At 52.8% G+C, this 22,719-nt stretch overlaps 10 protein-coding genes across 10 annotated transcripts; 5 read left to right on the forward strand and 5 right to left on the reverse strand.

The window, feature by feature from the left end:
- Positions 1–200: 200 nt before the first annotated feature.
- N7468_008505 (uncharacterized protein) lies at positions 201–1,027 on the reverse strand (the record flags this gene model as incomplete). Its single annotated transcript, XM_058477801.1, has 2 exons — positions 201–844; positions 994–1,027. 2 exons carry the CDS (start codon positions 1,025–1,027, stop codon positions 201–203), a joined length of 678 nt encoding a protein of 225 aa, XP_058328146.1.
- A 1,271-nt stretch (positions 1,028–2,298) lies between these two features.
- Positions 2,299–3,667, reverse strand: N7468_008506 (uncharacterized protein; the record flags this gene model as incomplete). The annotated part of the gene is given in 3 exon segments (XM_058477802.1): positions 2,299–2,598; positions 2,613–3,016; positions 3,088–3,667. The coding sequence occupies 3 exon segments, from the start codon at positions 3,665–3,667 to the stop codon at positions 2,299–2,301; spliced, it is 1,284 nt and encodes a 427-aa protein (XP_058328147.1).
- A 756-nt stretch (positions 3,668–4,423) lies between these two features.
- Positions 4,424–8,308, forward strand: N7468_008507 (DUF3433 domain-containing protein; the record flags this gene model as incomplete). The annotated part of the gene is made up of 2 exons (XM_058477803.1): positions 4,424–4,472; positions 4,608–8,308. 2 exons carry the CDS (start codon positions 4,424–4,426, stop codon positions 8,306–8,308), a joined length of 3,750 nt encoding a protein of 1,249 aa, XP_058328148.1.
- Positions 8,309–8,684: 376 nt separating this feature from the next.
- On the reverse strand, positions 8,685–10,345 carry N7468_008508 (uncharacterized protein; the record flags this gene model as incomplete). Its single annotated transcript, XM_058477804.1, has 4 exons — positions 8,685–9,050; positions 9,103–9,682; positions 9,730–10,237; positions 10,327–10,345. Coding segments are annotated over 4 exons (1,473 nt in total), but the record flags the coding sequence as incomplete, so codon positions are not given.
- A 571-nt stretch (positions 10,346–10,916) lies between these two features.
- Positions 10,917–12,098, reverse strand: N7468_008509 (ketopantoate reductase family protein; the record flags this gene model as incomplete). Its single annotated transcript, XM_058477805.1, has 5 exons — positions 10,917–11,489; positions 11,544–11,740; positions 11,798–11,852; positions 11,908–12,001; positions 12,058–12,098. The coding sequence occupies 5 exons, from the start codon at positions 12,096–12,098 to the stop codon at positions 10,917–10,919; spliced, it is 960 nt and encodes a 319-aa protein (XP_058328150.1).
- Positions 12,099–12,456: 358 nt separating this feature from the next.
- N7468_008510 (FMN-dependent alpha-hydroxy acid dehydrogenase) lies at positions 12,457–14,192 on the reverse strand (the record flags this gene model as incomplete). The annotated part of the gene is made up of 3 exons (XM_058477806.1): positions 12,457–12,799; positions 12,859–13,840; positions 13,895–14,192. 3 exons carry the CDS (start codon positions 14,190–14,192, stop codon positions 12,457–12,459), a joined length of 1,623 nt encoding a protein of 540 aa, XP_058328151.1.
- An 842-nt stretch (positions 14,193–15,034) lies between these two features.
- On the forward strand, positions 15,035–16,300 carry N7468_008511 (mandelate racemase/muconate lactonizing enzyme family protein; the record flags this gene model as incomplete). Its single annotated transcript, XM_058477807.1, has 2 exons — positions 15,035–15,173; positions 15,585–16,300. The coding sequence occupies 2 exons, from the start codon at positions 15,035–15,037 to the stop codon at positions 16,298–16,300; spliced, it is 855 nt and encodes a 284-aa protein (XP_058328152.1).
- Positions 16,301–16,619: 319 nt separating this feature from the next.
- N7468_008512 (uncharacterized protein) lies at positions 16,620–17,518 on the forward strand (the record flags this gene model as incomplete). Its single annotated transcript, XM_058477808.1, has 2 exons — positions 16,620–17,006; positions 17,075–17,518. The coding sequence occupies 2 exons, from the start codon at positions 16,620–16,622 to the stop codon at positions 17,516–17,518; spliced, it is 831 nt and encodes a 276-aa protein (XP_058328153.1).
- Positions 17,519–19,050: 1,532 nt separating this feature from the next.
- On the forward strand, positions 19,051–20,335 carry N7468_008513 (NAD(P)/FAD-dependent oxidoreductase; the record flags this gene model as incomplete). Its single annotated transcript, XM_058477809.1, has 3 exons — positions 19,051–19,279; positions 19,335–19,605; positions 19,669–20,335. The coding sequence occupies 3 exons, from the start codon at positions 19,051–19,053 to the stop codon at positions 20,333–20,335; spliced, it is 1,167 nt and encodes a 388-aa protein (XP_058328154.1).
- A 508-nt stretch (positions 20,336–20,843) lies between these two features.
- On the forward strand, positions 20,844–22,507 carry N7468_008514 (uncharacterized protein; the record flags this gene model as incomplete). Its single annotated transcript, XM_058477810.1, has 3 exons — positions 20,844–21,041; positions 21,225–21,538; positions 21,661–22,507. 3 exons carry the CDS (start codon positions 20,844–20,846, stop codon positions 22,505–22,507), a joined length of 1,359 nt encoding a protein of 452 aa, XP_058328155.1.
- Positions 22,508–22,719: the final 212 nt, after the last annotated feature.

Below are 22,719 nucleotides of genomic sequence, written 5' to 3' on the forward strand. Positions count from 1 at the left end.
AGGAAGAATATACCAGGAGAAGTACCGGGAGTACTGCCAGGCAATAATTCATTTGTGGCAGATTACAAGGATAATTGACCCGTGGCACCTGGAATAGCCTTGTACAGCACGCTGGCCACTGAGGTCGGGGTAATTACGCCAACCAATGCACCTCTCCATGTGATTTGCTTAGCGACCAGTAGAAGGGATGAAAAGGATGTTTATCTTCGTAGTCCGTTTAAGGCAATGGCTGTCTTGGTAGCGCGTTTGATGGCCTGCTGGACGTGTTCCTTCCAGCGGAGCCCGTGCTCGAACACCACTCCCAACAACTTGGCCGTCGGCGATGGCTTGATGTCGGTTTCATTGAAGGTGATCTTTCCCACTGAGTGCTCTCCCTTTCTCCTGGTCAGGTGGATGAGCTCGGCTTTCTCTGCTGCAAAGCAGGATCCGGTTCGTCGTGCCCATTCCTCGATGCGGGGAAGATCCTCGGACTGGATTCTAGTTAGGTTTTCCTCAGCTGAATACCCCACTCGCCATCGGAAGTAGTCGTCTATGAAGGCCGATGTACCTCCATGGGGATCGACGGGCTGGTCGACCAGGTCGGCGTTGCAAAAGGCGAACAAGATGGGGGAGAGTGGTGATCCCTGCGGCAGGCCTGCGTTCGCCAGGGGCTCTGTCTCGGTTCGGAAGTCGTCAAATCCAATGTTGGCGTGCCGATCACTCATGAAGCTGGTAATCCATTTCCTTGCTGCCATTGGGATCCCTCTCGCCTGTAGCGAGGCATCAAAGCTTACCCAGTTCACCCCGTTGAAGGCGCCTTTGAGGTCGAATGAGATCAGTGTCACCACGTTGTGTCTGTACCATGCTTTGTCGATCGCATTAGATAGCACCAGTAAGGAGATCCTACAGCAAGATGCGAAATCAGTTTACCCCGTACACTCTCACAAATACGTTCTGGATTGCGATGGCGGCGCTGGTCCTTGCACTCGTGTTTGGTCTCATTCAGTCAATCACCGGGATTCTCCAAGTCCTCCAACGTTGAGAGCATTATGATTGGTATTATTTAATCAAGTTTATTGTCAGTATCGACCCCAATAGCTATGACAGGCCATTTTCCATGGCCCGAGAACGTTAGCAGATCCTGGCCTGCTTCAGACATTTGGCCCCTACTAGTCCCTGGAGACAGTCTCCCATCTTTGGACATTCCGAACCTATTCCTCGCCCCAAACCGCCCAGGCCTCGAGATGGGATCGGGGGGTTCGAATTTATTGAACCACGAAACGCACTCGTAGACCCGCAACATCCCATTTCAGAACCGCACCGCCACGCAGCTCTGTGCCCTTTTTACACGTCTACTCAGTGATCCCGAGCCTGAGCGCCCTCATTCCTGTGTATAGGCGCATACTAGCACTAAGAGTGCTACAAAGGAGAAAGTAGGTGAGAACTCAACTGGTGCAAAATCTCCGGTTTAGACACGTTACTCCTTACAGGTATGTATCCTCTAGTGCTAAGGCATCTGTCGGTGACCATGCTAGTGCGTCTTTCAATCCGGTCGCGTTCCTGTATAACTTGTCCAGCAGCAAATTGAGAGAACAATGGTCATATCTGCAGCGACTGTGGCGCGAAGAATTGGAGGAAACTGTGGCATAGTTGGTATAGGTCTTGGGTCCAATAAGAACATCAAGGTAATTGTAGGATTAGCCCAAGTAGATATGAGAATAATCTGAACTCACCACAATGCATTCAAGTGAATCTGTTTATGGTCTGAAACGAATGGCTAGAAAGCGTGTCCTCGGGAAGGAGGAAGAAACGGTCAAATATATACTCTGCTGTAGGTGGCGTTACTCTCTCTGGTAGATGGGAGACGGGCGACGGGCTCGAGTCCCTAGGAATTCAACTAACTTCCTAGCCCGAAGTGGATTTTGATGTACAGTGAATGACTGACTCATGTTTTGTTTCAACTAAGTTCAACCACCAATTTGTTCCAGGCAAAGCTCCCGCAGGGCCACATTTAGATGAGGCATGTCTACCAATTGTCGCCATGTCCGATTTAGGGTTCGGGAAACAATTAGTGAGAGAGTGTTGGGTAAACTGATTTCGAACCTTGCAGTACCTACCTTTTCACTTTTCCTGGCGTTCCCTTTCTGGAATTGTCAAATATGCATTGCTACATACTGTACAAATTCACGTATCTCAAGACGTTTCCGACCCTCGACCTCGCGCATCACATGTCAAGTTTTTGCAGAATTTTTTATTTCCCTTCCATCTCAGGTTTCAAAGTACTCCAGCTTTCTTCAAGAGCTGGTTGGCCCCAGTCTTTCATCCATTCTGAGCACAAAACCTGTTGTGCTGTCGCTCTTTCATTTGGCCGGAAGGCCAGCATCGACAGAAGCATCGCCTTGAACGCCCTCCTCTCTCTCCGCCACGGTTTCTAGGCCCGCCTCCGCCCCGAGGCTCCTGTATGCAGTAGTCAAATCTCTGGTCCCAGGTCATGCGCACGCCATCATGACCTCTAGACGTTTTCTTCAAATCCAGCTCGCCCTCTTCGTTGAACCATTTCCGTCTTCCACTCCACTTTCCCCACCACTCAGGAGGTAAGACGCCGAGGGTTTCTACTTGCTCCGCAATCACACGGTCCGGAGTGGCGAAAAGGCCTCAAACAAAGGCCGCTGGCCAAAAACCTCCCAGATGGTACAGGCAAGGGTCCAAATGTCCGAGGCAAAGGAGAGCGATTTGTCAGAAAATCTGGCCTCGGGTGGCTGCAGGAGGGGAAGGGTCTTCGAGGAGAACCTGACCGTTTTGTGTGGGTTGAAAGATTCTCCAAAGTCGCTAAGGGTGATCTTCTCTTCTCCAAGAAAAATATCATCGCTGCGAACGCCGAACCAGCCCGGAACGAACATGCGTGCGGGTACACCATTCGACAATGGCTTGCCATCAAGACGAATAACAGCTTCGGAATGTGGCTCACCGAATTTCTTGTATAGCTCTGGGGTAGAAAAGCTATCGATCACTTTAGGAAACTGAACTAGGATGTTGCCTAGATGAAGATCTTAGAGAGTCGGTGTTAGCTAACCAATCTAGCTATACTCATTTATAGGTATCATATACCACCATGTATAATGTCTCGGCTGTGAAGGAATACAACCCCACGAATAAGCTGGGCAATAATTGACCGCGCAACGTTGGGCCGAAAAAGACCAAAAGTCGATGCCTCTTTAGCATCGAACAAGCTCATACGTGCTGGTGGAGTGACGATACATCTATGCTTCCCATTGGGCCCAGCAATCCAGAATTCGTCCAAGAGTCGTGGAAGGATCTCACTTCCCGGTCCAGGTGGCGAGTTCCCAAGAGAACATAAAAGACTAGCCTCAGGAGTGTAGGTGCTAGCATCACCGGTAATGGCCTTCACTGCCACATACCTGGCCGTCCGTAGGTCACGGGCTAGCCATATAGTCGAGTATCCCCCATACCCGAGTTTGTCAACCAGTCGGTATCGGCCCTCGTCCAGGTCGTCTCCAATCTCTAGAGGATGATATCCTCCGGGGCAGTATCTGTGCAAGTCTTCAACGTCTTCAACAAGCCTGTACTGAGGCTTGCCAGGCCTTATCATGGTCGATGTTCGAGAGTCGTTGGATGCGTCTGTATCCCGACTCATCTTATCTGACTTCGGGGGAGTGAAGGTGGACATCAACGAGGTCTTTCGGACATAAGGCTGGTTTGAGACAAAACTCCGTATCTGCTTATGGGATCGTCGGACATTGACGTAAACGCGAGTACGTGTGAACATCTGCAGGCGCGGGCACAACGACCGCGACGACGTTTCAAACCACTTCACCTTGCTCCTCCATAACGCCGCTGTCAGATCCCCTATGGTTTCTCTGTATCGGCTCGTTGGAGGTCGGATGCATTGGAAGCTGACAAAATCGTTGTACGGCCGATCTCGCCAAGAAACACGGAAACCTGGAAATCCCCCGATCCCGGGCCAATGATCGTGGCTGAGTCCGCGGGTGCGAATGTTGGGTACAGGTTCAGGGGTTGATTCCGCAGAACACAACACATCTGTATTCCCCTGGATTCGAGAGGGGGAGGAATTTACCTAGAAGAAAAGGGATTCACCCAATAGTGTGAAATCGGGGGTCCTAGACGTCGAACTGCGTACTATATCCCCCACACTGCTAAAAAGCGGGCCAAATTGACAGCGACAAAAACGACGCCAGTGGTTGATCACCGCCCCACGCGACCGCGCGGCCGCTCTGGCTTCTTCCTCCTCGCTTTCCCTTCCTCTCCGTACGTCATGCCAGCGCCCGCTTGGCCTGCAGAATCTTCTTGGCTATTCCAACTCCCCGCCTGACTCCCTCTCGCTATGCTACATCCTTCATGACCCTGGATCGGCAATGCTTCTCGATTCCCACCAGTCCGCTTGCCTGGACCCCGTCCACCCAGTATGCCCGTTGACGGAGACAAGTCACGGCGGATCTGGGCACCATGGATTGGTGAGTGTGCCTCCCCTTGAATGTCCATTTAACGGTTCTCCGGCTTCTTTCAAGCGCTGCCCATGGTCCCTCGCCTCTTCCCGGGAACCTAAAAAAAAATAACGTACCATCCAAATCATGCTGACCGTTCTCCAGCGTTCACAGCTCCATTACGAGGCGGCGTCTTCAAGCGCCCCAGCCGGGGCTGGCGCCCGCTGGCCCTGCGTCCGCCATACCTCGCCGCTCTCTTCTTCCTGATGCTGACAATGTTCATGGTGGTGGAAGCACTACGGCAATATAGCGTGATCAAGGGTGGTCTCTACTTTTTCGATGATACCGACGATGTCTCCGCCCTCCTTTCGTTCTTATATGGATATCTGCCCATTATCATCTCCTTACTGCTGTTTATTGTCTGGATAATCACGGACTTCGATGTCCTCCGCTTGGAACCGTACTACCAATTGTCTCGACCCGAAGGAGCCCCTGCGACCGTCTTGTTTATCAATTATAATTTCGGCCAAACGATCCTGACTCCTATCAATGCCGCTCGTCGCCGCCATTGGATAGTCCTCTGGGTTTCAATGATGACCCTCGTGATGCGGATGATCCTACCAGCCCTGCAGAGTACGCTTTTTGAGCTGAGAGAGGTGGATGTGATCGACCATGTGCACATGCGAAGTTGGCCTAATTTGGTGGATCTGGACACCCAGGCAAAGTGGATGTCAACGCAGGCGAATAATACAGTGGATGATGTGCTTTCGTCGGATGACTATGTCCATCGAACAAGGTCGAAAGACTACGCTCTTGCTCCGGTAGAGATACCCGACGATGGCAGTGCGGATACTCTTTGGAACATAGACCAGACCTTGTACTGGGCACAACTGTCCTGCGAGAACGTATATGTCAATCGAGATTTGACAGTGACGATACAGAACGGCGCAGGCAGCGAGAAACGGATCTCCTGGAGCGCATTCGGTACTGACCCCAATGACGATGTCAATGCGTCGAGTGCATGTCAACTCGACTTCAATTACACCAGCATCTTCTTTCCGGAGACCGATTTCCTCCAAGTCCGGTATTGGGAGCCTGCTATCTCCCAGTTGCTCAAGGCCGAGTACCCAAACCAGACCCATGCCTTCACTGCGACCGGTTGCGACCCATACGATCTCTACGGGATGATGATCGCTGTCAATGCGACCAACCAAGACCCCAATAACTCCCAATATACCGCCTCTGGGACAGCTTTCGCCTGCGACATAGAGTATCAGAAGGCCAATGCGGATGTTCAGATGCATTCTAACAGTTCCATCACCAATATCAAAATTCGCCAGTCTACCACTCAAACTTTGACTTCCCACGAGTTCAACATTGCCCAATTCCATGCCCTACTCTCCCAGCATTCTCCTTATACCAGCGATATGCTTTTCATCCGCGAAAATACTACCACAGACAGTCGCATTGTCACAGAGCTGCCAGTCATCAGCCAGGAACTAGGCGAACTCGAGCCACTCTTGATTCTCGATACCGCCACCGTCATGACCCAGGCTCAGTTCGAGAGCCGTATCCGCCGCGATGTCAAACAAACATTCGTCTTGACACTAGGCCGTCTCTTCGACCCGGACCGTGGGGCAACGATCATCCCAGCAACTAGCACCACTGCGCAAGTTGCATTGGCGATTGTGAACTTTGCTGCTATCTCCACCGAGCTCATATTGGCCTTGGCTTGTCTGACTGCCCTATATCTTATCTTCCTCTACCAATCCCGAGAATCATTTCTGCAAAGCGATCCTGGCTCCATTGGTGCCATGTGCAGCATCGCCGCGGACGTTTTCCATCCGTTCAACTTGCTAGCAAATCCCCATGCCGAATTTCACCAATTCTCCACGCGGCAACTGAACCGAATGCTCCGACACGCTCGATGCTATTGGCGCATGGGCCCATACGGGAATCGGCTCGAGATATTGGCTGAGGACGGATCCCCAGTTCTGTTGGAGGAAAACCAAGGAACACGCGTTGATCCGATGCCCCACTTTCTTCTTGTGCCCTTTTTCATCATCGAGTTCCTTGCTTTGGCAGCAATCATCATTCTGATGGCTTTGGTCGTCTCTTCCCTCGAACGTGATGGTCGATTCCGGCACCTTACGCAATCTGATTCGAGCGCGCTCCAAGTCGTTCTCTCCGTCCTTCCCTCCATCGTTGCATCGTCCGTGGGATCGCTCTGTACCTCTATATACCGCAATCTTGCAGTCCTTGAACCATGGGTTCACCTTCAGCGAGGAATGGCGGCTGCTGCATCGTCGCTTTCTCTCAACTATGCGTCCCAAAGCCCCCTGATGGTTTTCATTAAGTGCGTTCGGAACAAGAATGTACTGCTTGGTCTCGTTTCCATGGCGTGTGTCGTGAACATGGCCCTCACAGTTGTTGTCGGTGGTCTATTCAGCCAGGAATTGCAAACTTCGTCATTACCAACCGACGACTTGACATTCAATTATAGTCGATCCACGTTTTGGCGCAACGACTTTGCGGCGGAGTTCACTGAATATGATTTGATCCAGACTAGTATCACCAGTGGCGTTCCAATGCTGTCGTGGACTAGTTCCAACCAATCATTTATTCCGGTGATGGTCAGGGATGGGGACCCCAGTGTTCTATACGGAGCAAACACGTTAGGCATCAGTGCGTCTCTTGAGTGCGCGCCCCTTACCCCTGAAGATGGTCTCAAGTACAACAAAACGAGTGGGGAGAGCTACTGGCAGTATTCTCTCTTCGCGGATGACTCGGTCGAGTGCATTGCGCCGATGCCACCCCTCGGTAAAGACGAGGGCATTGCACTGGCAGTCCATTTCCTGTCCCCGTTCGACAAGAGAACAACCGGACGGAATCAAACCGATGCTTGCCAAACAGCTACAGTGTTAGTGGTAGGCCAGTGGGACTACATGGCTGACACGTCAGTCACCGATAACAACTCGGTTGCGTTGCACTGTGAACCAAAGATCCAAATGCAAGACTTTGCGATCACTTTCGACAGCAGGGGCCAAATCAACTCCCATTATTCCGTTCCGAACACTTCAATCACCGATGGGATCATGTACGAGAATGCGACTGTCAGCCTCGGTCAATTCAATAAAGTGTTCGCGGCGATCCCCGATAGCTACGTTGGCAATACCACGGCTATCAACGGGACATACAACGTTTCCTCATACGACTGGGCAGGCTTCCTCGTCGCCCGCCTCTATGAACGAGCGGATCCTGATTTCGACGCTTTGGACATCGACATTATGACGGATCTTACTCGCGTGGTTTACCAATGGGTGTACAGCACCTACTTCTCCATCTGGCGTCACATCTACCTTGAACCCCTCGAACACCCCATACATGCTACAAACAGCACCATCATCCAAAGTACCTGGTGCATGGTCCCCTCCGTCCCCTCCCTCGCCATCGCCCTCATCATCATCGCCTTCGACACGCTCGTGGTCCTCCTCGTGTTCGGCACCCGAAGAGGCCGCTTCCGCGGCCCTCGTATGCCACGCTCCATCGGCGCCGTGATCCCTTGGATCGCCCACAGCCAAATGCTGCGAGACTTCAGCAACACGCACCACTGGACGAACACAGAACGGCGTGCTCATCTTTCGTCCCTGAACAAACGCTATACTTTCCGCATGTTTCTAGGTCCTGATAGCCGGTGGCGCTTTGCGGTTGACGAGGAGCCGCCTGGACCGCCGCCTGGACCGCCTCCTCCGCCGCCGCCACCGCCTGATGAGCCCCCTGATCAGCCGCCCCCGCAGCCGAATGGTAGCAAGTCTACTTCGATCCAGCTGAAGGAACTTATTGGCTTTCATAGATCTCGGGAGTGATTGTTTTATTTTTATTTTTTTGACATGTAGTGATGACCCTATTTTATGGATATCATGATTCTTGTATACAAAATGTTTAGGAGATATCCGGCGTGGGATGGTAGACAGTTTACTCTTTGATATACACATCAAAAAGGCTGACAGGCTGTGCCTGTCTAGCTTGGTTGTTTGGGTGCCGTATTGGTCTGGCGTCATGGGTCTGTACTGGCGTTGTATCTTTTGGGGAGGGAAACATTTCTGATTTTGGCCTCGGTTCATAATATATCCTAGCATGCTCAAATTTGACCTGAAGTTTTACTATAAATAATATGCATGTCCAACGACCAAGATGATATTCAGAGAGATCCCTTTATCAGAACGAGGTCCCCACCTACGCAACCTCGACATGGCTCGCCTCAACTTCCGTCTTGCGATCAACCTCTTGTGTCAGCGTCACGCTGTGTCCCTGGCGAATCAACTTCCAAAGCTCATCCGCTTTCTTTACTGGAGGGGTATTCGGGTCCATGAACGTAAGGTCGACTGCTTCAAGACTGAACCCTGCAGTCTCGGGGTACAGAAAATAAATCATCGGGACAAAGGCGAGGTTAAACGCCGCAAAGATGATGTAAGTGCGCCACCCAATATTTGCAATGGCAATGGGCACAATCTCAATGACAATGAATGTTGACAGCCAAAGGAACGCCGTAGCAAGACCGACGCCTTTGGTGCGGTGGGCGAGGGGAAGAATTTCAGGCCCGTAGCACTGTGCCGGTTAGTTAACGAGCCCTGCGGAAGCAATATACGGCATCACATACCCAGATACCGCCCATAAAGCCCCAGGTAAAGAAAGCCTGGTAGGCAAAAAGCATCACCGCAGCGATAATGCCCGACGTCTGGGTGTTGATGGCCAACATGGCCGCCATAACGACCATAACAGCCGACATCCCAAGGGTCGAACCAATAAATGAGCGGCGCCGTCCAAACTTCTCAATACTATACCAGGTTCCGAATGAAGCGACCAAGAACCAGATCTGCAGGAAGCCGGACATGAGAAGCGCAAAGTGGTGGCTGAATCCTACCGAGTCTTCAAAGATGACTGTCGTGTAGTAACTGATCGGAGTACTACCGCTCCAAGCCTGGCATGCGTTCAGCAGACACGCGAGGGCTACTCGACGGCGGGACCCAACGTGATCCTCCTTGAGCAGATCCGCCCACCCCTTCTGCTCGCTTTCCAGGGCGAGGGCATCGTTAATCTCGGCAATCTCGACCAGCAACGCCGGTTCATCCAGAACGCCCTTCGATGTCCGCAGAAGCCGCAGGACCTCGGTTGCTTCCTGGTGGCGACCATGCTGGAACAGCCATCTCGGGGCTAGCCCCACAACCGTCAGTATGTATCTCGTGTCGCAATCGCCTTACTGGGGCCATCACCGTTCGATACTCACATTCCGGCAGAAACGCAATCATCGTACTTAGCGCAATCCCCTAAGAAAGCCTGGAAGGCCATAGGAAACCGCCACGCAACGCTGCTTGCATACTGCGCCATCGCATAATCAATCCAATACGCCAGCACCTGGCCCAGAATCAAGAACGTGAGTGCGATCGCGACGAGCGTGCCGCGGATCTGACGGGTCGCCGTCTCCGACTGCCACACGGGGATGTTACTTGTGATCAGGCCGAGCCCGAACCCGGCGACGATTCTGCCCACGATCAGTTGCGCGACGCTGTAGCTTGAAGCCTGGATTATGGCGCCGAGACTCAGGGATGCGGCGCCGATGTGGGCCATGGCCAGACGGCCCCAGTGGCCGCCGCTGAGGCTGGTGCAGAGACAGCCGACGAGACAGCCGATGACGAATAGGGCTGTGACGGTACCTTGCATGGAGGAGCTGAGGTGGAAGATGTCTTCGAATTGGGCAGCTGTAAGGAGGCCGCCGATTACGCCGTCGTCGTAGCCTATGCCGGAGGTTTAGCATAATCCCCCTGTCCCCAATTATATCCAGCGCTGATATCGGAAAATTTGAAATACCACGGTAAAGTCTTACCGAAAATGACGAAGCCCATGCCTGACGAGCAGGTTATGGCAGTCAAGAGACCTCGTCCCTTGAGCCCTAAGTATGGCATGGTGAAGCGGACTCTATGCAACTAAAGGATAACGGATCGAGAATGGTCCCAGCCAGCTGAGAATCGGATGGACTGCTAGTGGGAGGAAGGCCATTATATGGGATATACCGTCGTCCCCGTACCCCAGGGCACCTCATCCCCATGGGGTTTATCCGAGTCGTCAAGCTTTCCCCTGGTGGATCCTGGGGTCCATATGGGGTAGACCTGGTTGGCAGGAGGATTCAAAATCCGGGGGGTTAGGGGTTAAACTGTTAAACGCTTTAATCGGCCGGTCCTGGGGCGTGGGGGTTAGACGTGGGGGAAGTCATCTGAAGGAATAGTTCCTGAGCGGAGACCCAATGAGGTCTATATGCTGGCTTATTCCTTCCTAGTCCTCGGGCTGTTATTTGTGGAAAAACTGGTTTTGCATTTTGGTGTTCTTCAGCGATCGACTGATCTAACTCTGCCCGGCAAACATGGCAACTGACCAAACACCCGTCTAGCCCTAGCCCACTCACCCCCATTCTCCAAGTTACAGCGCTGCACGCAACCGCCCGTCGATGGCGCGTAAAATGACATACAGCGTCTCCAGATACGGCGCCGACACGCCATGCTCCCTGGCCTTGCGCACGGGGAAGCCCAGGATGACGTCGATCTCTATAGGGCGGCCGTTCTTAGCGTCTGTCTGCATGCTGCTGCCGATGCCGGGCATGGCGTTAATCTTGCGCATAAGCTCGTTGGGTAGATTATCGGAGAGCTGCACGCCTGTGGCGCGGGCGATGTCGATAACTTCCTGCATCAGTCGGCGGGTGAAGGGCTCTGCGTCCTCGGAGGAATGCAGCCAGGTCTGCGTGTCGACCATTGTCAGGGTGGTTAGCGAGTTCCAGGCTACGTTCCAGACGACTTTCTCCCATCGCTGGGGCTGCATATCGTCCAGGACTTGGAAGACTGTTTTACCGGCGTCGAGGAGGGAGACGAATGTCTTGAGGCGCTGCTGCTCGGTTGTGCTTTCTAAGGCTGGGTTGGGGAATAGGCCGATTTGCATGTCTTCGGATTTGGTATGGTGGACCACGCCGGGGCTTACTTGGATGGCGCCGACCCAGGTCTTGGGGGTGGTTTAGTTCCTCGCGTGTCTGAAGGAGTGCAAAATACTACTTACCACACAGGTGATGATGGAGGCTTTAGGGTATAAGTTCCGGAAAGCCTCTTCGTTGCCGACGCCATTCTGGATAATCACGAACGTGGTGTTCTCACCCACGACGGGCTTCAGTTTTGCTGCCACTTCTGCCTGGTCGAGGGCTTTATGGGCGCATACGACGTAGTCTTGGGGGGCTGCTTCCGAGGGAGATTTGACCACTATGACTGGGTTAGTTTCCAAAATCTAACTGTGTCGCATGGTTCATAGTAACTCACCATTGTCTGGGCGGAAAGTATGTTCGCCATGGTTCGCACTCTTGATTGTGATTCCCTAATGGCAGTGGTTAGAATGCGAAGGAGCGCGCTAGTGTCGCAATTATTCTTACATTAGCTTTCACAGCATCGTAATTCGAGCGCGCGACGACCGTCAAGCGCACACGATTGGAACGGCTGAGAATGAAAGCGTAGAAGGAGCCGATGCTGGTAGTGTCATTAGCAGAGCGTCCGACTCCGGGGGTTGTATTGACAATGCTCACGCCCCGAGGCCATAAAGCAAGACGTCGATTTTATCAGTCATTGCGAGGAAGAAAAAGATCCTGAAGCTTTGAGGCAGGCAAAAAGGGATCAGAGCTGTAGCTCTACCCCGACTTTTGTTCCCCTCCCCGCTTCAAGTTCGGGACTCCGCCGCTTTAGCGTGGGGGTTCTGCATACAATGTGAATTTCCCCTCCGGGATATGCGCCGGTCATGTGTTGTGTCGACATGAATAACGTACCATAATATTGGTGTCTACGAGAATTTCGCTTTTCATTCGAAGCTCGATCCTGTCAAGGATAGAATTCTGGTTCAAGTTCGATTGTATCATGTGGCAGACCGAGACTTGTTCCGGTCGAGTATATAATGCTAATGTTCAAGGATAAGTCTCATCAATACGCCATTACAGTTTAACACTTCCGATCATATCGCGCTCCAGTCGCGCAGTATTCAACATCTCAGGCCGGAGCTCAGATATCTTAGTAGCGCCCAAAAAGATCATATTAGACTCGATCTCGTGCCTGAGAATTTCCAATACACGCCGAGCGCCATTTTCACCGTAGCCCGCCGAGAGACTGAACAGGAACGGCCGGGCCATCCCCACGGCCGTAGCGCCCAACGCAAGTGCCTTGAGTACGTCCGTACCTCGTCGAATGCCGCCATCGATGAAAATCTGCATCTTACCATCCAAGAGGTGCGGCGCAAACTTGCGGATCTCCAGCAGTGTCAAGAGCGGTGCTTGGGCCCTGCTCAAGTCAGTCATGGTCGTTTAAGGCGAGCTACGCTCGTTACGGCTGGTACTTACGTGTCTTGTGAGCGGCCACCGTGGTTGGATAGTACAATGCCTTGTACGCCATGCTCATAGGCAAGGACCGCGTCCTCCACACATTGAATTCCCTTGATCACTACAGGGAGATCTGTCATTTGCCGAATCCACTTGAGAATACTCCAGTCAATCCACGGGGATATGGAGCTAGCTATGATCTTCGCCATGCCTTGCCCTACCGCGTCGCTGTCGAGGGCGGTGACGTCCAGGTTCAATCGCTCATCCATCTCTCTTTTCCCCACCACGGGCGAGTCAACAGTGATCCATATCCCCTTCACACCGGCCTTAATGGCACGTTTTACCAGGGCAATGGATAGTTTGATATCTTTGTTGACATAAAGTTGCATGAAGAGTGGCTGGCTTGGATTGGTCTTAGCGTTAGTCACCTGCTCGACAGACATGCTGGACGAGTTGGCTAGGACTTGGGCTATTCCTTCCCGTCCGGCCGCCGCAGCGAGCGCGCATTCGCCGTCCGGGTGTGCTAGCTTAGCCAAGCCCGAGGCTGACATGTAGACGGGTAAAGAGACTTTCTGGCCGAGGATAGAGGTTGATGTATCCACGCTCGGAATGTTGCGGAGGATGCGAGGCCGGAGTGCAACTTTCTGGTATGCTTTAGCGGCATTGCGTTTCGCGATCTCGTCATCGGCACCTGAGGAGTAGTATGCCCATGCCGTAGCTGGCAGAAACTTCTGGGCAACCTTCTCAAAGTCGTGCAGGTTGATTAGGGTGGCCAGAGGAGGAGGTCCGTCATCTGCCGCCTTTGATTTTTCATTCATTGCTGAGCTGGGATTGTTCTCCTGGACCTGCAATTCGGCTGGATCGTACTCTCCGAGCAACGCGGTTTTGGGGAGGGCCTCTGTTAGCACCTCTGGCGAGTGGACGGAATCGAAATCGGCGGTGGCATCTTTGCCTGCGCAACGGAGAATCACTTTTGCGCCGCCGGGATGGGAGCCTAGAAAGTCTATTGCCATTATCAGCTTACGAAGTCCATTTGGGGACTTGGGGGACAAGCTACCCGTCACGTCGTAGACACAGCCGTGGATTGCGACCCAGCATGACTGCCGGGTTGTATGCTGGTCAATGTCTGCTTTCGTGATCATCATTGTGAGTCTGGGGCTACCACCAGCTGAAACAGGACTGAACTGAAAAAGAAAGCTGGGGTTGAGCATGAGGAACCCCACGCCTGGAATCCAACCCAGATGCGTGGGGTCCAACCCCACAAATTTCCCCCCAAATCCGGGGACCCCCACGCTCCCCCGGCGCCGGCCGGCATTCCGGTGCCTGTCCGGTCTTCTGCAACCTTTTGATCCCATTGGGCTGTATAAGGCAGTGGCGGATCATCAGACAAGAGATGGGAGCTATTGTGCGTCAATAGGGAAGGGGCGATAATGAGGTCGGGTGCTCTAAAACTCAAAAGTCTCTAGTCAAATATCTATTGCTATCATGAATATCTTACGCGTTCGATTCGTCTAATCTGGACACCGGTAGTACTTAGCACTATTCAAGAGGCTAGAGATTTCCAATATATACTAGCATATTTAGCACCTCGAAGGAATGACAAGCCACTCACCTCGATTTCCTAGGCCTAAACTTTAAGTTCGTAATCCAGCTATAAGAATGATGCAAGATTGTAGTTCCGATTTGACCCTTGTAGATCTGCTTAAAAATACTCGAGCACACAATACCAGATCTTCGAAGTTCTGGAATACCTTATTTTAGATCAACTTAAGCCGAATTATGTATATAAATATATAAATAGATGCTCATGTCAACCTCAACGGGTTTCCGAGTTGTCTGCCAGGACTCGAACCTTCGGAACACTATGCCGTTGAAGATAAACATGCTGAGTTCTCTCATAGACTAGTTGTCACCAAAGCCAACAGTGCAATGCATATGCCTACAGTCTAGATGCCTGTATGCTATGCCCTGCCCTACCGGAATTGTTCCACCAATCGTTGCCACCCCGGGCCAACGTGGGGTGGAGAATCTCCACCCCCGGACTTCCACCGACAAGACTCCCGAGGGCGTGGGATGACGAGTTTACAGGCGCGCATTGGAGCTCTTTAAAAGTTACCCCGCTCCTCCATTACGGTCGGCTTTGGTTTTATCTTTCCGTATAATTGACCCCTGCTAAGGCTATTTCCTCGAGGTGATCATGGTCAAAGTCAAGTCTATCGAGTTTTTCCGAGTAAAGCCCCGCTGGCTGTTTGTCAAAGTCACCGATGAGGAGGGCCAGTTCGGTTGGGGCGAGGGTACCTTGGAGGGCCACTCCCTGGCGGTTGAAGGCGCATTGAGTGAGATCATTCCCCGAATCGTGGGACAGGAAGCTGAGTACGTTGTACGCACGCTGTCTGAAACACTGGGCTAACCTATAGCTAGCAATATTGAGCACATTTGGCAATTAATATGGCGCTTGGGCTTCTATCGTGGGGGGCCGGTTTTCATGTCGGCCATGTCTGGAGTCGACATTGCCTGTGGGATTTGAAAGGGAAGCGATTGGGGGTTCCTGTGTACCAGCTGCTGGGTGGCCAAGTGCGCAACAAGGTCCAGGTCTACTGCTGGATTGGCGGCGATCGGCCGAGTGACGTGGAGGCTGCAGCGTAAGTTCATTCTCCTCTCCGGAGATAAAGCCCGATTCGTGGAGATTGATAGATTCTTGGAAATATAGCAAGGCGCGCATTGCTCAGGGCCTCAAGTGCATCAAGATGAACGCAACCGAAGATATCAACTGGGTCGACTCCCCTCCGTCCTCGATTCGACCGTCGAGCGCCTGAAGCAAGTCAAGGCCCTCGGCCTCGACGCCGGTCTCGATTTCCACGGCCGTCTACACCGGCCAATGGCAAAGCAGCTGGCCCGGGCTCTAGAGCCCTATAAGCCCCTTTTCATCGAAGAGCCTCTACTCTGCGAGCACCCTGAAGCTATCAAGCAGCTCTCTCAAACCACCACAATCCCGATTGCCTTTGGCGAGCGTCTGTTCACCCGATGGGATGTAAAGCGATTCCTCGAGGACTCATCTGTCGACATTCTGCAGCCGGATATTGCCCATGCTGGTGGGATTTCTGAGACTCGCCGAATTGCCAACCTGGCAGAGGCGTACGATGTTGGCATTGCTCCTCATTGTCCACTCGGTCCTATCGCTTTCGCCGCCTCCCTCCAGGTGGCAATCTGTACCCCCAACTTCGTCATCCAGGAGATGTCCCTGGGTATGCACTATAATGTGGAGGCTGGAGATATCGATCTGAACAGCTACTTGGTCGACAAGTCTGTGTTTGAGATCCAAGAGGGCTACGTGCCTGCTCCGACAAAGCCTGGTCTTGGTATCGATATTGATGAAGAGCTTGTTCGTAAGATTGCAAAGGAGACCGATCCATGGCAGTGCAAGGAGTTTTATGGCCCTGATGGTTCGATCCGTGAGTGGTGATTCCAGTCCGATGCTTTAGATACCAGTCTTTCCATATAAATAAAACATACTATGAACGAAACTAAGCCTTAGCGTCATCTCATGACTTCTCATAATATGGTAATGTATTGGCTCTGAAGACACACTAAAGCAATAGGCCAAAGTGTGCTGAGACTATGCTCAGCCTGAGCAGATGGCCGCCATCAGCGCCAGGAATGTTGCCGAAAAGGCTTCCTCCCCCACGCCAATGCGGGGAGAACGTGGGGGGCCCACGAGGGCGTATATAGCGCGTTATTCACCCCGCATATCTGTCCGGACCCTAAATCAGACAAAAGTTAAAATGACAGACCTCTTCACTCTTCATGATAGGACAGCCCTCGTAACGGGAGGCACCCGTGGCATCGGCCAGGCCATGGCTATTGCGCTGGCTGAAGCTGGAGCAGACATTGTTCTGGTGCAGGTAAACTTTAGGATTGCGGAGATCAGCAAAAATTATAGTACTGACAGTGGTTTACAGCGAGATACTAGTAATCAGGAAACAAAGCAAGCAGTGGAGAAGCTGGGCCGCAAGGCCGCAATCTACACAGCGGATCTCGCTGTTCAAGACTCCGTTGCGGCGCTGGTCGCCACCGTCGTCAAGGACCACGATATCAGTATTCTGATCAACAGTGCCGGTATCCAGCGTCGACACCCGAGTCACATCTTCCCTTCAAGCGATTGGGACGAGGTATGCTTTCCTGCGGAATTGTGTAGCCCCATGATCTCGTCACTGATCAATCCGATTCGTTCCAAAAGGTCCTCCAGGTTAATTTAACGACTGTTTTCACTCTTTGTCGGGACGTCGGCGCCTATATGCTCAACCGGCCTCCCAATGCCTGGGGACAGCGCGGCAGCATTATCAATGTGGCCTCGCTGACTTCGTTCCAGGGCGGGCTGACGGTACCCGCTTATGCGGCCGCCAAGGGTGGTATTGCGCAGCTCACCAAGGCTCTTTCCAATGAGTGGAGCTCGAAGGGAGTAAATGTCAACGCAATCGCACCGGGATATGTAGCGACGGACATGAACACGGCGCTCATTGAGGACAAGGAGCGTGCTGCCAGTATTCTTGCGAGAATCCCTGCTGGTCGGTGGGGAAACCCGGATGACTTCAAGGGCCCAGCTGTCTATTTAGCTTCCAGGGCGAGCGCGTACGTCAGTGGTGAGGTGCATACTGTGGATGGTGGCTGGATGGGTCGGTAGTTTGGCCTCGTGGAGGGCTCGAAAGTAACTGCTTGCCCGAGTAGTAAAGCCTTTGAGACAGTGTGAATACCATGTATTCTTAAACAGCATTCTGCAATGGACTTTAATTATCCCGCTTCTCCATTTCCATGGTTTTAACCGACTGAAAGCTGTTCTACTTTGACCACTGGCAGGCGCGGCGGGAGGTATTTTCCGGAAACCTGAGACGCAGTGCAAAGCAGTCCACGTTTGAAGCTTTTGAATGTTCGAGCCAGGGGCATCCCCAACATTTCCTAGTGGATACTATCTGCCGACGTGCAAATAAGGCGATATACCTCTTTTGCTCACTACGGAGTGGTATATGTGGTTGTTTCTCTGGCCATGGCAAGGGATGGAGCTGTGGCTTAGAGCTCGGCGTTCTATGCGTACAATTAATGTGGATCGAAAGTTATCCACCTCAGGGTCTCTTGTTCATTGTGATTAGTACAGACCCATCGCTTTGCCGCTCAAGTCGGATGTCGGCACTTCCAGGGCTTCCAGGGCTATCTTATGTTACACATCACCTGCTGAACCTTGGAACTTTTTCCATGCACCCCGCTTGGTGCGCCCCGAAGCCTCGAGGATCAACATGGGGAATCAGAGCTCTTAACCTTGATTCGAACACGAGATGATCTCACTGTGCAGTCCCTTGTGCGCGCAATTCGCGGGTCCCATTGGGTGATCGAGAAAAAGAGCTCGCACGGGACCCACTGCGGGATTATCTCCATGTCGATTGGCAGGATGCCTGCCATTAAATCCTTGACAATCACACCATTTGCCTAAGCAAAGGCATCAGTCGCCAAGATATTTGCGCAGAGATATTTGACGGCATGCGACTCGGCCGCAACGGGACTTCTTTACGGAATCTTTCGCTCTGGAGAAAATCCTGGAGAGAATGCGAGCTTTCAGCTGCAGCCACACGCCGATCGACGGGGATCTGCCAAGGCCATAGAACCCAATCGTGCATATCGAGCTGCCTGGACCCATCGTTCGTGGTTTTGCGTTCGCCAGTTGATCTTGGGGACTCAAATCAACCCGTAAGCTAGTGGACAAGGGGCCTTTATAATAATTACTATCATTGGTTTTGCAATTGAGCTTAATTCTTCCAGGGACGCCAAGGGTCTCCTAGGGGGGGCGATGTTGACATGCTTGTACACCTCCGTCATGGCGTACGACTCTAAACAACTTCTTCCGTGTCCCACAACTGCCAAGCATCTAGCAGGTTCCACTAGAGATTTCCGCTCCATCCGAGAGCTCTCAGTCCAACTATGTTCTGTGAGCTGTGCTAGGAGGCGTCGATCGCGATGATCCCTTCCGCACTCTGGACTCGTGGGCTGAAGAAATCCGCTCAACTCCCCACATGATGTGTTATAGTCTTGCTGCGGGCATTGATGGGCCCGTCCATCACTGCTCCAGCAAAAGGGGTCTGGAACTTTCCTTCGTAGATATAAAAGGGAATAAAAGCCCCATGCTCTGGTCCCCATTGCCAGGCCTACTCAGTCAAGATCGTCACAATGGTAAGACTCGGATCTCTTCTTCCCGCCGTCCTGTTGGCTTGTGGACTCGTTGCTGCCGAGCCTATCCCAAAGACTGACTACGACGTCATCATTGTTGGCGGAGGCCCTGCTGGCTTGAGCGCCTTGAGTGGTGTCTCTCGCGTGCGTCGCAAGGCTTTGCTGTTCGATAACCACCACTACCGCAATGCCGTTACTCGGGAGATGCACGATGTCATTGGAAACGATGGTATGAGGTTATGATCCAGGCCGCACAATAACATGTTTATTGACACAATGGCCAGGCACCGTCCCTTCCGTTTTCCGCGCCGAGGCGCGCAAGCAGATTGAGCGTTACCCTACAGCTCACTTCTCTAACTCAACGGTGACGAACATTACCTCCGTTGGAGACGAGGACTTCACCATCTTCAATGTCACCGACCACACCGGCAAGCACTACTCTGCTCGCAAGATCGTTCTCGCCACCGGTCTGCGCGATGTGCTGCCCAGCACTCCCGGTATCGCTGCTGCTTGGGGCAAGGGACTCTTCTGGTGCCCCTGGTGCGACGGTTACGAGTAAGCTCCTTCTAGAAACAGCCCTACAACATACAAGAGTCGGAGCTAATCATCAACGCACAGGCACCGTGACCAGCCTTTCGGCATCATCTCCAACATTGCCGACGTCCTCGGCAGCGTGCTGGAGACCAACACCCAATTCTCCGACATCATCGCGTTCGTGAATGGCACCTACACTCCCGCCGGCGAAGCCGCCGCCCAGAGTCAGCACGATAAGTGGCTGGAGCAGCTGAACGCCTGGAACGTGACGATTGAGAATCGCACCATTAGCTCTCTCGAGCGCATTCAGGACGGTGGTGTGCACCGCAACAAGACCATCGATGAGCAGTACGACAAGTTCCTCGTGCACTTCACCGAGGGCGAGCCTATTGAGCGCAACGCATTCATCATCAACGCTCCTACTGTGCAGTACTCCCAACTCCCCGCTCAGATGGGCCTGAATATCACCAACAACAAGATCGATGTTGTCACCAGCAGCATGCGGACTAGCCAGGCTGGCGTGTGGGCCATCGGCGATGCGAACAGCGACGGCTCGACCAATGTTCCTCACGCTATGTTCAGCGGCAAGAAGGCTTCTGTGTACTTGCACGTCGAGCTTTCGCGAGAGGACCCCGCGTCGAAGATTTCCAAGCGTTCTGGCCTGTCGGAAGAGGAGCTTGTTGAGGAGGCTAGCAATGCTATTGGGTCTGGCTTAGACCGCCACTATAAGAAGATCATGGGCCGCCATTAAGGCACTTTGATGCATTATGAGTCATGGTGACGGTATACTGTATTCCTGCGTACGATACTGTTCATATTCCTATTATACACCTAATACATTGCCTGGCGGTTATTCCTAACTTTCTGTCTGCATTATAGTACAAGTAGTGAATATCGATATGTAAGGGAAGTACAGTGTGGTTTGGACAACTCGAAGAGTATCGGCCCATTCAGCGACAAATTCTTTCCCTCTCCAAGTTCAGTTTCATATTTGGAGGATTGAAATAACCTATATGATCGAGGGGCGAGCGGATTCCTCGATACACGGAGAGGCATTAGTATGAGTACGAATTACTTCCACCATAGTAGGGCCAGCAGAAGCATCGCTTCCGATGCAGCAACTTTTTGGGCCACGTGTGTTCAGTACAAGCACGAGGCCGAGATTCTGAACGGAGCGCGCTAATCCGGATTCGGAACAGTGTCGCCTCTTATCATGAAAGTGAAGACCCTTTTTGAGCTCCCGTTGAGCCTCAAAGGCGATGGCGTCTGCGGTTACAGGGGGGGCAGTAAAGGGTACTACTTCCCGCAAAGCAGGACACTTTACTAGAAAGCGGACCTGGAGTCGATTTGGCCAGTCCGCCCCCAAATACCCCCCACCGTCAAGCCCGATTGTCGACGGTGGTTGGCGCCGCTTTGGGGCGACCGCTGCCACTAACACCGCCCAAATTCCCAGGACAGTTAGCCGCAAAAAAAACCTAACTCAGCCTCCCAGGACGTCTTGGCATCTCGCCAGCTCAAAACCTTGGTTCCTTTTACCCTGGTGAGCTCGAGTAATCCCCAATGACCGGATCCCACTATGCTCTTCCGCCGACCTCACATCGCGGGGACCCCGAGGGCGACTGACTAGGCGGCTCGTAAAGACCTTTCTCCTCACCCTCAGTATCGTTTTCTTGTTGGTCGTCTACTTCGACAGGTCGGACACCACACCAACCAAGCACGAGACTTGGCATCCCAAAAACCACGATCGACCGCGATACCTCCATCACTCCTCCTTCCGGGAAAATCCCGATGTCGAGTATGAAAGGCAGCTTACGAAAGCGCTCAAGGCAATTGAAGAGCGCGACCAACATGGGCCCCCGCCGCACCATGTCGACACAATCTGGCAGGTCCTGTTGAAGGACCCGGAGCGACCCCAGGATGCGATCGAAATGGAGGCAGCGAATCCGGAATGGGAGTACAAGGTATGAACCTTATGTCCCCGTGGCCCCTCCCTATGGAGCATGACAAATGCTGACTTCCTCCTTTTTCAGCTCGCGACGGGTCCCTGGGCCGAAGAATTCGTTACGAAAACCCTAGCCTCTGTCCCGGTCTCGCCGACCTTTATCACGCATACCCGCGCTTCGTCCAACGCGGCGATCTGATTCGCTACTTAATTCTGTGGTACTACGGTGGCTACTACGCGGATGTAGACGTGTTCCCCAAGCGATCCATCAAATCCTGTCCCTCAGCCCCACAGTCGCTCTTTAGCGAGGAAAACGATGTCTCGCTGGTCCTTGGAATTGAGATCGATGAGCCTTACGCCTCCGAGGAGGAAATGAAGCACTGGCACTGGGTGCGCCGCTACGGTTTCCTGCAGTATACCATCCATGCGCCGCGCCGGTTCAGCCCCTTGCTCCGCGAAGTGATCGTCCGCGTCCTGTCACACACCAAAAAGCACCTCGCGACAGGCGGGATCTTTTTTGGCCCCAAGTGGACTGAGCTGGCGATTCTGGAGGTCACCGGACCGGGTGTGTTCACGGATGCGATTATGGATGTTCTCTCGCACACCCTGCCTTCGTCGCACCCGCTTGTGGAGCAGTCTGTCGAGGCGGATGCTGGACTGGGCGATCTCGTCCCACCGGGCCAGAGTTTCCCTCTCCAGCGGGTGACCTGGGCTCCGTTCTACCGCCTCCAGGAAACGCTATGCGTGAACGCGTCGGAGGCAAAGATAGGGAAGGAGCGGGATTTTGGAGGCCTTTGCGTGTTGCCGATCAATGCATGGGGCAATGGACAGCGCCATAGCCAGTCAGAGGACTACGATAGCGAGCAAGCTTGCATTAACCATCGCTTCGGTGGCTCGTGGAAGCCGTGGAAAGTCCGAAGGAAATGGGGAGACGTGATTCTGGGCGTGAAGCCACAACCTGAAAAAGTTCTCAAAGTGTAATAAAACAGGGTTCCAAGGGCTAAGCGAACTTATGCACACCATAGCGCGATTTATTTGCCTGCGCATAGAGCTTTGTGACCTGCTGTGTCGACCATTGGGTCTCGGCGGAGTCTCGGAGCCTTTACTCTTCGGCGGGGCGAACCAAACATTCGCTCGGATTTTATTGTCAAATCCGGCGATTTCGACTGCTCCATCATCAGGGGTTTTCCGGC

Source organism: Penicillium chermesinum, assembly GCF_028974085.1.
Source record: "Penicillium chermesinum strain IBT 19713 chromosome Unknown utg000006l:1.0-2335141.0:1.0-2336784.0, whole genome shotgun sequence".
NCBI lineage: Eukaryota > Fungi > Ascomycota > Eurotiomycetes > Eurotiales > Aspergillaceae > Penicillium > Penicillium chermesinum.